A 13,241-nucleotide genomic window follows, 5' to 3' on the forward strand; every position below is an offset into this window, starting at 1 on the left:
TCAATATTTATGTCCCTATCTCTTCATCTGAGCAATCTGCAGAGGAGCTATGGAAGAGAGTAGGTTCACCTATATTTCTACCTAAGCATTCAAGGTGCCATGCAGAAAATGCATAAGTTATATGGCTCTTCGTACCTTCTAGTTGGAGCAGGGACAACACTGTAAGGCAGAGGCATATTTACTGGCAGAAGTAGGCTTCAAAAGGGAGAAGAAAGGAAAGACTGTAGTTTGTTCTTTCTCTTAGCCCTCCCATGACCAAATGCAAAATATACCCCTCTCTTATAAAGCAAGATCAAAAATTGATCAATTTTAAATATTTTTGTTGCTGATAAGAAGTCACTCTGAGTATCAAAGATGAAAGCTGACCTGTAAGAGGTTGCTAACAGACCTTAAGATACTGAGCAACAGGGCAATGACTAGAAAATTAAATTCAGTGTGGATAATGATAAAGCAATGCATATGAGAAAAGTCATATTACATACTTACGCATGCATACAATGATGGGCTTTGAGCCAACATTTTCTACCAAAGGGTGAGATCTGGAAGTGAAATATTTCCATGAAAACATTCATTGCTTAGCAGTAAGCAAAGTGCATGTTACTAGGAAAGGAATATCAGTTACGTAAATTGGAAACATATAATGTATGTACTATTTAGACAGTGTGCTCTAAGAAAGGCAAATGGGATAAATGGAATTCATATTGCAGAGAACAGAAGACTACTGCAAAATGTGCTTCGTAAGTAAGCACATTTTCATAAGTAAGAGTGTATGATCATCAACGAAGGTTTCAAATAAAAGATACCAGTTTTGTTTGTAGTAACTGAGGTAGTAATCATTCCTTGAACTTGTTGCTTCATAAAAAAAAATTGCAAAAATTACCATATTCAGTGTAAAACTGGACAGCAATTTAAATGACAAGAGTATTGTTCTTTGCGGAAATGTCTTTAATAAAAGGGTACAGAAATTTTCTGATACTGCAAGTAAGCAAATGAATCAGATACTAAAGCAAAGGGCAGAATTACAGCACTTCCATAGAATTATGGGAGTGATAAGGACAAATGAGCACCAAGGCTGAATTAATTATACTCGTTACATTATGTAATGTAATTACATCAGTAACACCCTACCTGGATGGTAAAGTGATGCTGATATGGTTGAAAATAATACACATCCTTGGGTCAAAAAGCAAAATGCATGCTATCAAATGGTATAAACTTGTTTGTCAAAGTATTTAAGTATTATTTTCTTATGATGAAGCTACATGAAAGCTTCGCAAATTTTTTGTACCCTGTTTTTCCTCTGAACTCATCTCTTTTATGCCCTCATAAATCTTGACCTAGTAGATTTTTAATAATGATAGCTTATATGTGATTTTTGAACACCTGTTTGTGAGAAGGTCATAAGGCTTTCGTATTCATGGGGACAATGAAGAGATAATGTCCAAAACTGGGTGGTAAGCTCAGCTGTTAAGGCAATTAATGGAGGAGGAAAGAGATGAAATGTAGGCCAGCAGCCAATATTAGCATAGGGAGTTCAATCATACTCCAGTGCAAAAAGTGCTGCTTATCCTTACTGCTTTTATTTGCATCTCTCCTTTATTTCCCCTTAACTTAGCAATCTTTCCCAGCTCAGATCCAGTGCAGGTAGCACATGGCCATGGGATGGTGAGAGCAGTGGGGCATATGTCAGGCAGATATTTGCCTTCCCAGCATGGCAGCCACTCATCCTAGCCTTCTGCACCAACCTGATGTCACATCTCACAGTCTCTCATGCTAAACCACCCTGTGCTGGGTTGTTCTGGCATGTCTGGGAGCAGTGTCTTTATTTCTGCTGACCAATGCAAGCTTCTGACCCAGGTGAGTTAGGGATCCCATGGCAGGGCAGGAGGATCGGGTGGGATACAAAGGGTTGTCTGTGAGGTGCTGGTTTCTTTGGCAGGTTGAAATAACTAGGGTCTCTGCATTAGGGGTCTCCTGTGTCCACTGTAGTCATCTAGCTGGTCACCAAGCCTCAACTTCATCCTTCCTCGCCCCCCTCCCCACCAGCTGATAAACACTATAGCCATTTACCTAACATTTAAGATATGACCTGAGCATATATTCATGTTGTTATTTTACATTTCAGTTACTCCATTGTCGCTTTTACTGGTCTTCACAAAAGGTGACCAGGTGCCTGTGTCCAAGGTGATTCCACAAGTTTTTGGTTTCTGTATTTTTGTTTGTCCTCATTTTCAAGGTCTTTCATGGTTATAATTTTCTTTTTAAAACTAATGTCTCATTCCATGTTGAAAGTTCAGTTTCTGACCCTTACAAAGTCTTTATACCATCACTTACTGCCTACGTGGGTTTTGAGTTGTTCTTTTGTTTTTTAGAAAAGCTTCCACGAATCTTCTCTCTGATCAGAGCCCTCATCATGGGAAGAGTTCCCTATAAAACTTTGCTTGGCTGTCTGTCGTGCTGTCAAATCTTTCTTCTAGTGATGTCTTTAGACAGCTCACAGTGAAGCTGTACCTCACCGGTCATCACAAGGTCATTGTTTCCATATACACTTTCCTCACACTGTTTTACTCTATGGCTTTAACCTCTTTGAAATGAGAATAAGGTCTTTGTCCTGCATTTGCATAGCACCCAAAACACAGAATAGAACCCCTTCTACAGTGTTGTGATAAAAAAATAAGATGGTCTCAGCAATAAAGAGGAAAAAATTGAACTTTGCTTTATAGTCTCCATTCACCCAGGTTAAGATACAGGTTAAATTGCTGGTGGCCTTGTGAATCTCTCTGCAATATGTTGGAGGATCAATATTATTCACCTACAGTGGTTTTCTTTACAAATGCAGCAGTCTGGAGCAATGAAGTTGTTTGACAAAGGTGATCAGTTAACTGGAGTGAAAGATCAGGATGAGGCACTACTGTAGCTGCTGGCCCTGTCCCTACCCAATATTCTCCATCAGGATAGAAATTAGAACCTTTTGAACATGCAAGGACAACATGATTAAGGGGAAAGCCGTAAGCAGACCTTACTTCTGAAGCCACAATATTATTTAATCATATGAAAAAAAATAAAGGAAAGCTGGAAGAGAAAACAATCATGTGTGAGATCATTTTAACTCGGGAAAAAAACCACAGCTTACTTAAAATTTTATCATCTCCTCTCAGCTTCTGTGGCACTTGGTTCTTTACTGTGTTTCCAAATAACTACCCTCTAGAATTGATTCCTAAAATGTAGGCCCATTAACAAATTTTAGAACAGAAGGAATACACAATATTGTTGACTGGAGGTTAGCAAATGTGACACCCGCCTATAAGAAGGACCAGAAGGAGGATCCAGGGAACTACAGGCCTGTCAGTCTGCCGTCAGTGCCAGGGAAGGTTATGGAGCAGATCCTCTTGAGTGCCATCACACAGCACATACACGACAACCAGGTGATCAGGCCTACTCAGCATGGATTTATGAAAGGCAGGTCATGCTTGACTAACCTGATCTCCTTCTGTGACAAGGTGAACTGCTTAGTGGACGAGGGAAAGGCTGTGGATGTTGTCTACGTAGGCTTTAGTAAAGCCTTTGACACCATTTCCCACAGCATTCTCCTGCTACAGAAACTGGCTGCTCATGGCTTGGATGGGCGTACTCTTCACTGGGTAAAAAAAATGGCTGCATGGCTAGGCCCAAAGGGTTCTGGTGAATGGAGTTAAATCTAGTTAGTGGCCAGTCAAAAGTGGTGTTCCCCAGGGCTCAGTACTGGGTCCAGTTCTGTTAACATCTTTATCAATGATCTGGACAAGGGGATCGAGTGCATCCTCAGTAAGTTTGCAGACAACACCAACTTGGTGGGAGTGTTGATCTGCTTGAGGGTAGGAAGGCTCTACAGAGGCATCGGGACAGGCTGGATCGATGGGCCGAGGCCAATTGTATGAGGTTCAACAGGGCTAAGTGCTGGGTCCTGCACTTGAGTCACAACAACCCCATGCAATGCTACAGGCTTGGGGAAGAGGGGCTGGAAAGCTGCCTCATGGAAAAGCACCTGGGAGTGTTGGTCAATAGCCGGCTCAATATGAGCCAGCAGTATGCCCAGGTGGCCAAGAAGGCCAATAGTATCCTGGCTTGTATCAAAAAGAGTGTGGCCAGCAGGACTAGGGAAGTGATCGTGCCCCTGTACTCAGCACTGGTGAGGCCGTTCCTCGAATACTGTGTTCAGTTTTGGGCCCCTCACTACAAGAAAGACATTGAGGTGCTGGAGCGTGTCCAGAGAAGGGCAACCAAGCTGGTGAAGGGTCTAGAGCACAAGTCTTCTGAGGAGTGGCTGAAGGAACTGGGGTTGTTTAGCCTGGAGAAAAGGAGGCTGAGGGGAGACCTTGTTGCTCTCTACAGCTACCTGAAGGGAGGTTCTAGAGAGGTGGGGGTCAGTCTCTTCTCCCGGGTAACAAGTGATAGGACAAGAGGAAATGGCCTGAAGTTGTGCTGGGGAGGTTTAGATTGGGTATTAGGAAAAACGTCTTCACGGAAAAGGTTGTCAAGCATTGGAACAGGCTGCCCAGGGAAGTGATTGAGTCACCATCCCTGGAGGTATTTAAAAGACGTGTAGATGTGGTGCTTGGGGACATGGTCTAGTGGTGGACTTGGCAGTGCCAGGTTAACGGTTGGACTTGATGATCTTAAACATCTTTTCCAACCTAAATGATTCTATGATTCTATGATTCTATGTATGTTTCAGGTTAAATAGTAAAGTGACTATGCTATGCTACTTTTTGATTTTTATACTAGTAACTTTAGTAGCTTAGTATCTAAAAACTATGATGAAGAATGGTGACAGTTGAACATATAGAGGGAGGGTACAGAAAAGCTGGTTTTAATTCCAGCCATTCAGAGCATACTGAGCTTCAAAAAGTCTCTAGGGCCAAACAGAAAGAAGGAATCCATACCACAGCTGTCTCGAAGAATAACTTGCCTCCTGAAAAACGTAAGCCATACGACTTCTGGGAAATTAGAAGAACTGGGGTTTTTTAGCCTTTTGCTCATTTCACACTTTTTATTTTCTTCACCAACATTTAACTTGCCATACTTATCTCTGCTTAGTATCTTCGTAACATCTATGAATCTTCCCAAAGATGGGGAGTTGACCCCTTATCTACTCAATAGAAAGAGGATGCCTTTATTCTTACAAAGTAAGCTGAAGCTCTTGATTTAGCACATTAGATCTGAGCCTAAAAATTACATTAAATAACTCAAATTAGTTTTTTTCATTGGAATTCACATTTCACAAAAAGTTATTGTCAGAAGAAAACTTTTTTTTTTTTTTGCTTCTCATTTCATTGTTTTCAGTCCCTTGAAGAAAGGAGGGACTTTTTTTAAAAATTGAGAAGGAAACAAATCAGAGTGGAAATACAAAAGCAGGACTAAAGACAGAAGCTTTTCTCGGAGCCTCTGATCTGTATTCTGGGCCACATCCTTTCTCCTCTGGCTGCAGTGCTTCTGTTTTGGCCAATAATCCTCCTACGCATTATGTTGCTCACAAAGAAACAAGGTTATCCATTTTACCATTCAGCCGCTAGTATTTCCCATATGCTACTGTATCTTCAGTATGAATACTGCCTCCAACATGGATTAGAATGAGGCTTGAAAGCTTTGCTCTTACCAAACAAACATGATGGCAAAAAGTTTGAAAAACAACGGTGTTAAGCGTAAATGCAAATGGCACAGGACAACCTTCTAGGCAGGACTACAGAGGGAGTAACTACTTCAACAGCTCTGACTAAGGAGCTGGTTAGAAACAGCTGCTGTGATATATTTTTACCCAGACAGAACATGATAGTACCTGCAGAAGTTGTAGGTTGGACTGCCTGCTGCATCATAGGACACTGCACAACTTTGGTGCTGAAACACACTGAACAATGTAGAAAGAAGAAACAAAACTCCTTTGGATAATTAAGCAGCTGTTTGCTACTTGACAAGGAATCCCAGGGCAGAGCTTCCCTGCTATTCTGTAGAGGGAAAAGTGCTGGCCAGAGAAGTTAAGGGGCTCATGAAACCCACACTGAGGGAAAGGATAGAGACAACATCTAATCTGAGGGGATTAGTTTGAATGGTCAGTTAATCACAACAACTGTGATTTGGGCACAGTAATCAATGTGTGTTGTCAGTTACTGTGGGCCTGACCATAAAAACCTCACTTCATACTAGGTTCTTTGTAAAGCCGTTATATAAGCTTGCAATAAAAGAACTGAGACAAATGGGTAGCAAATGTTACCATCACAATTTGATTTTAAATAAGAAAGATGCAGCAATTGTGCTTTAGATTCTTCCCAAATAGTTAAGCTTGATGTGTCACCAGCCAAATTCATTCATTATACCCCTTGGTTTTATGATACTACACTTTAAAGTATTTTCTCTTCTACTGGGCTATTTTATCACCCTCTCTTCATCCTCACAGAAGGTTTCTGTCATTCACAGTGGGTGCATGATGCATTTCTGTTTGCACCTCATTCAGCTGAAGAATAAATATCTGAATAAAATTTACCACTTGAAAATGAAATGCTGTAAAAAACTCAACCCACAACTTTGAAGTTCTCAGTGGAAAATTATTTCAAGTTCACCAGATAAAATAAATTTATATATTAAATAAGTAACCTCTTAATAAATTTAAATAACCCCTCCTGGAAAATAGTTTATTTTTATGTTCTTTATTCCACCAAAACTGCATTGCAGTTTTCCAGTCTTTATATTTACATTATTTGCAACTCTTTCCGTAAGTGCCAGTACAAATGTAACTGATGAAAATCCAGAATAGTCATACAAATGTTCCTGAAAGCAAGGTGCATTTCTGAGCAAATTTTTTCTGATGCGCAATAATATATATGTATATATTAACAAAGCTTCATAATATAAAATATCTTCCATGGCAAGTAAAACTTCCCCACTTACAGCTTATTCAGATTTCAGTTACACAGACTTCTGCATTTCAAGTTAGTGCAAATAATGAAAGTAAGAGCCTGAGCAGAATGATGTAAATACAATGGAACAAGAGAAACAGCAAAATTTTACCGACTCCCTGCATATGGTTATAACATTTAATCAGTATATCATTAGTATTCTTTATATACAATGTATTTAAATAATTGGCTTGTCTGAACTATAGGCAACAAATTTACAAATTAAAATAAAATAATGTTTCACACAAATATGGAATGTCCAACAAATATAGGAAAATAAAATGCATCTAGTAACAAAACGTTGTAAATCAAAAAGGTAAAAGATGTCTTCTCTGTCTTGGAAGATTTCAAGGCACTTTCTTGGCAAATCAGAATTCTCTCCTTAGTAGAAAGTCTGCAAGAGAAAAGGACATGCCATTTTATAACTAGTTTCAAAGCACAGACGCAGACTGCTTAGTATAATTCTGTTTATAAATCACAGTTTCCTGTGGATTGCATAAACCTCAAGATTAACTCCAGAATACCAGTGGGTCTTGCCCTCCTGTGAACACTAATGAGTTTTGCCGTGGCAAATCCCCAGCGTTGATGCTGAGAGGTTTAACACATAGCGGTCCGTGCTGCTGCATCTTAACAGGAAGTTTCCCATGCATAGAGTCATTTCTGGATTCTGGGTTTCATCAAATGTTTTACTTTCATTTGCAAGGATCTGAATTAGGAAAACAAAACCAAAACGCTAAAAGCCGTTAACGGCGAGCAACCGCTACGAAGTGTGTGCTCTGGTACCCGGCTCCGGAGCCGCGCCGCCGCCCCTGCCACCATCGCGGCAGCTCCCCGGAGCGCGGCGCCGAGCCCCCTCGGCGGCCCTCTCCATGGTGCTGAAACAGCCCGCGGCCGCTCCGCCTCAGCTCTCGCTACAGATTGCGCTCGCAGCTCCCGTGGGAACATTGGCTTTTCCCAGGCAAAACTTAATTTCTAAGAGAAAAGGACCATGTCCCCTTTTAGTAGCCGGGCACTTACAGGAGAGGGAGGAAAATATTCGCATAATAGCACTGCAGTTCTTTTTTATGAGGAAAATGCAGTCTATTTTAGTACACGCAGGAGAAACACTGAAAAATTGTTGTCAAACCTTCGGTGGGAGAACCTCCTTCTTCAAGGCAACCAAGGATCTCCAAGACTCTCTCAGATGTTAAAGCAAAGGCAAATTCCCTTACAGTAAACACGAACTATGACCCTGTCCTCTCTAAGCTAGTGTGAGATGGCGAGGAAAACTGATCCTCTGTGCCAAAAGATCGAGCAGAAGCAACCACAGAATCATGCTAGAAATGCAGTGTTATTGAGGGATGGACATAAGTCCTGTGCTGCCCTGTCTACTTGGAGGGAATAGAGAGCGAGTTCTGCCACCCTTCATCCTTCTCGGGAAAATGTTTGCATTCCAAGAAGATATTGGATATGAGTAAACATGAAGACCTAAGCCTGTCTTATCTCTAATGGAAACTAACCACTCTATCTACTTGGTGGAGGAAGAGGGTGAGGGAGCACAGAGGCAGCTGGGAAACACTCAGATCATAGCTCTACTTTTTCCTATAATGTTTTCTCTATTTTTAACAAAGTAGAGAGAAAGTCAGCCTAGATACAACTTTAAGTGAACACAGTGCACACGAGCTGCTAACATTGCTTACCATTTAGACCCTCCCTTCCCCAGATGTCATCTCTTTGAGTGTATTTTTGGCAGGCAAATTAGAACACCTGGATTTGCAAATCATAGCAACTTTTGATCCTTTTGTATTTTAAAGATGGAAATAGGATGAGATAGATGCTTCTGTACTGTGGATATGGAGGCAGATCTTTGACTCATCCTCTTGAAAGAAAAGGAAAAAAAAGGTATTGGAACACCCAGAAATCTTTCTGGAAGCCCTGAGCCATGAACCCAGAGGTGTAAAGGGATACAGATGAGGGAAAAATACAGACTAAATAGGTGAAAGTGCAGAAAATGAGAGTGCTGGGATGTTTTAGAAAGCTGAAATTTGAAAGAAAACACTAACAAACAAACAGGAATTTAGGTACCTGAAAAAAAAAATTATAAAAAAAAGGGGGGGGGGGGCATTCAGAAAAGGATTCCTGCCCTTAGTCATGAAAAGGAGATCCTGGCAAAGTAATGGGATCCCTGGTCAGTCTCTGGTTCAGTGCCCCTGATATTTTCAAAACCATCTGCAAGACCTGGAAGGCAAGAGGCCAAACAGACTGCAAATAGTTAAGAAAAGAAAAGATGGAGAGAAAGAAATGTTGTCATTTCTTCTCAGCACTGAAATATTGCCATATTCTTCAAAGCATTTTCTCACAGCCACCAAAATCAATCCCACCTCCACTTGGAAATCAAATCAGCTAACACTGACTCATATCCTACTCTTCCTTTCTTATTCTTGATTAGTATGAATTGAAGTCTTGATGCAGGAAGAAGTGACAAATGCAACTCCCCCAAACTCCAAGCTTGCAGTATTTGTCAGGAGGAGGTGGTGAAAGGAAACCATCTTTGAAGAAATTTAAATAAATTAAATTCACTGATTTTATATATTTTATTGGTCAATAATAACCAGTGCAGTTTTTCAAATTACTGTTGGAAGTGTAACCATCTTACTGATATTCAAACAACTGGAGAAAACAGCTCACTTGAAGATGTTCCTTTTATCAGTGACAATGCTGTTTAACTAACACATTTAACATAATTAACACATTTAACATGCTATTCATAAACAAGAATGGACTGGTTCCTTTCACAGCCTGTTACTTGAAGCCTTTAGCTTTGTTACATCTTTATGGTCAGTTTACTTCCATCACCTAACTTTAGAGAAATTCTCAGGAGACAATCTGGGAATGAAAAGTGGTCACAAAGATTAATAAAGTGACAGGGTATCTATGCAGATTGCATTGCAGACTTGAGACCAAGACATTCTGCTTCTTCCATGGATTAACAACAAAGCCCTCTTCTGAAAGGCCTGAAATGAATGCGTTGATGAAGTCCTCGTGTTTTTCTTTCACCGGCCAGACTCCTTCTTAAAATTTTGAACAATAAGAGGTCACCCAGTGCATAATTATGGACTATGGTGCCACAAGTGACTTGTAGGAAATTACAGGGGGGCCTATCAGAGCTATCTGTTCTTCTCTGTATTTCCATGAGGAACCAGTCAGTCCTTACAGCAATGACAGAGCTGCATGTTGATGTACTCTGTTAATACCACATTTCTGTATGCACACCTGATAACAAGGTGCAAATGTGAAGTAAATCACTAGACCATTCAACAAATAAGAAAATGAGTGGGAAAAATGATACTTACATAGCAAACATCCTAGGACTGTGTACACAAAGGGCTCATTGCTAATCTCGTTAGCAACCTTGCACACCTTTTATAATCTATAAAACAAAATTACCCACAGCAATAATGAATTTCAGTTGGCAGATACTCTCAAAAAACTGCATAAAATTAAATGTAGAATGTGTACTAGAATTTCAGACACTCTACACAGTCAAACCATTCTCTGATGGAAATTCATGAAATTATGTGTGCAAGATGCAAAATTAGATTGTACCTTATCCTAGCCAGGGCTCTAGAGGAAATGTAGTGATGGTAGCAATTAATTTTCTACCAGGTAGTTTCCTCCTAAGATGTAGAAGACCAGGTTCAACTCCCAACTTGACTTGAAGGAATTTAACTCATTAACTGGGAGACTATTCTAACCAGCAGACTATGAGGTAGTTTGAGGTCAGGGTCTTTCAAACTTTTTATTGTTCCACTTAGTATTAACATTGATGGAAATCCATATTTTCCATGTCTAAGTACATCTCCTAATCATCAGACTAGAGATACTAGTGTCCCACTTGCTCTCTTTCTCTCTGGTGTCCTTGGTTCAAATGACCACTTGGTTCAAACTTGGTTCAAGTGGCCCCTGCCATCCTTTCTGATTGAAAGACCTAACTATTTGGTAACAAGAAATATGTAGGTGTAATTTTCTTCTCTTGCTTGATAAGTATTTTAATAAAACTTAATCAAAATTGTGCCAAACAGCAAGAGACTGAATCCTAACCTGGGTTCAGTTCTTCAGGGAATGTCTGTACAGAATATAACCATGTCAGCAGGAGAGGAAGTAACTCAACCTCAGACATCCTATGGTAGCTAAGGTGCCCCAGAAAGAAAATATCAAACCCCTCTAAAGAGATAGAAAAAGATCCTGGCTATGATCAGCCTTGATAGCTATTCTAAACCCTGAGTGCTGGATAAGGTGGAGACAGTTCTGAAGATTTATCTCTCCTTTTTAGATCAACAGAACATTTCAGTTTGAATGAAACCCATTGTCTGCTTTGGGTTTGGTTGACGTAAAGGAGAAAAAAAAACCTGCTTTGGTTTTAATCGCATTTTTTATTTTACATTTTGTTTTGATAGTTGAACTTAAAAATCAGTACTTCACACAGTCCTGACCATAATCTTGTTTTTAAATTTAGAGAAAAGCTGTTTAATTAGAAGAGAAATATTATGACTGTGTTTCTTCATAAAGTGAAGCACTCAGGCAATACAGGGGGGTCCAAATAATATTCATATACTCTGGATCCATGTATCAAGGCATGCAATATGCAACATGCATGGTATGCAGCATGTAATAGATATATATCTAGCCTACTCATATGTCTACTTAACAAAGCTATATGTATATCTTTTGGGGATCAGCCATGGATTTCTATATTCCAACTTCTGATCAGTGTAAGGGTGGATGGAGATGAGGGCTGCCCCAACACCTTTCGAAAGCCAGATCCTCTGAGGTGCTGAGCTTTGGTGAGAGAGCATCTCAGCTGCTCACAAAAAGTGCTTACCATCTTTCTAAGTGATGCAGACAAGAAGTGTCATTTTTTCATGTTAAATCCTGAAAAATTTCCAAAGCACCCCGGTCCGTAGTTTGTGCTTACACATCACTAATGAGATTCACCTTTTCTAATTAAATGGTATTGCTTATTTTCCACTCACTTTATTTGAATTTTCCATTGCCCTAGAGAATGCTGAGGTAACATCTTTTTAAGGAATTTCCATTTTGTTTGGGATTTTTTGTTTGTTTTATCCATTTAATAACATCTTAGGACAGTTTTATTTTTCAGTCTCTCTGACAATTACGTTCAGGCTGTGTTAAAGCAAAATTTCTGTGGATCTCATACTGGAATATTTTTTTATAAGAACTGCACGTACCAATAACAGAAATGATGAATTAATTGATTTTATGTTCTTTAACAATGGGCAGATAATAGAGAATTATCATCATAAAATGAAATATACTAAAAAACCAAGATATAACCATAGTATTGAGTGTTAAGAGAACATAGACAATGATTCAGGTTTTATCTTATTGCACAAGTTAATAAGCAAAGGTAAAGGGAGCAGGAAGGAGAATATGGCTTCATATCTGCCTCCGCATAGGCATGCTGACTGGTTTTTCAGAGTGTAGTTTTCATTTATTTTAGTCTCACTTTGAAGGAAGTCCATTATACACAGCTGACTGCAAGTGAATTAATAGAAAGTCTTTGTATATATTAGAAGACTTCGGGTATATTTTGTAATATAGTGCTAAAGTAAAGAGCAACAGTTACAAAAGGACCAGCCCATCAAACACTTAGTAGGAAAAGTAGGTTGCTTTTAAACAAGTATCACAGCTAGCATTATAAGGTACTTTAATTACTACTTACAGGCTGGCGTTGAGCAGTCCCTTGTGTTGTGATACAGTCGATGAAAGTGCTTGCTACACTCTGATGAAAATGTGACTGGCCCTGTTTGAAAGTACGCAGGAGTTAACTGCATGCTTTCAATGTCACTGCTTTGCAGCTTCAATGAATAACGGCAACACATAGAATTAAGTTCAATTTTTTTTGGCTAAAATTACATTTAGTCTTTTACTACACTTTAAACAATTTTGATGCAACACAAGTACAACAATGCTACTGAAATAATAGAAAGAATTACTTTTGCTACATTATTACGCTCACAATCTGAATAACAGAAAAATGGCTCTTGGAAATGACAGACTGGCTTAGCCTTGAAATTCCAGTAACTCAAAATTAACAGTAAAATTTCTTATATGATGAAAATAGAATGGTGCAACTGCAACAGAATTTAGTTTGCTCAGTAGTCGTCAGTAGTCTAATGTAGAAGGAATAGTGTACATGGAATGTGGACATATTATTTCTAAAGATAAATAAAAGCAACATTTTAAGCAACTATGAGTTTCTAAGCCCTGGAAAGATGAAGTAATTTCATGTACTAATGCTTCTAATTTGCA

General features: G+C 39.4%; 1 protein-coding gene across 1 annotated transcript in view; it reads right to left on the reverse strand.

Annotated features, from left to right (window-relative positions):
- Positions 1–7,046: 7,046 nt before the first annotated feature.
- ALKAL1 (ALK and LTK ligand 1) overlaps positions 7,047–13,241 on the reverse strand; it is a 36,214-nt gene continuing 30,019 nt past the window's right edge. Inside the window, exons 3-5 of the mRNA XM_075495708.1 lie at positions 12,652–12,732; positions 10,262–10,338; positions 7,047–7,323 (exon numbers count right to left, since the gene is read on the reverse strand). Of these exons, the coding sequence (XP_075351823.1) occupies positions 10,274–10,338; positions 12,652–12,732 (146 nt within the window). The 3' untranslated portion in view covers positions 7,047–7,323; positions 10,262–10,273. The remainder of the gene's footprint in view (positions 7,324–10,261; positions 10,339–12,651; positions 12,733–13,241) is intronic.

Source organism: Mycteria americana, chromosome 2 (assembly GCF_035582795.1).
Source record: "Mycteria americana isolate JAX WOST 10 ecotype Jacksonville Zoo and Gardens chromosome 2, USCA_MyAme_1.0, whole genome shotgun sequence".
NCBI lineage: Eukaryota > Metazoa > Chordata > Aves > Ciconiiformes > Ciconiidae > Mycteria > Mycteria americana.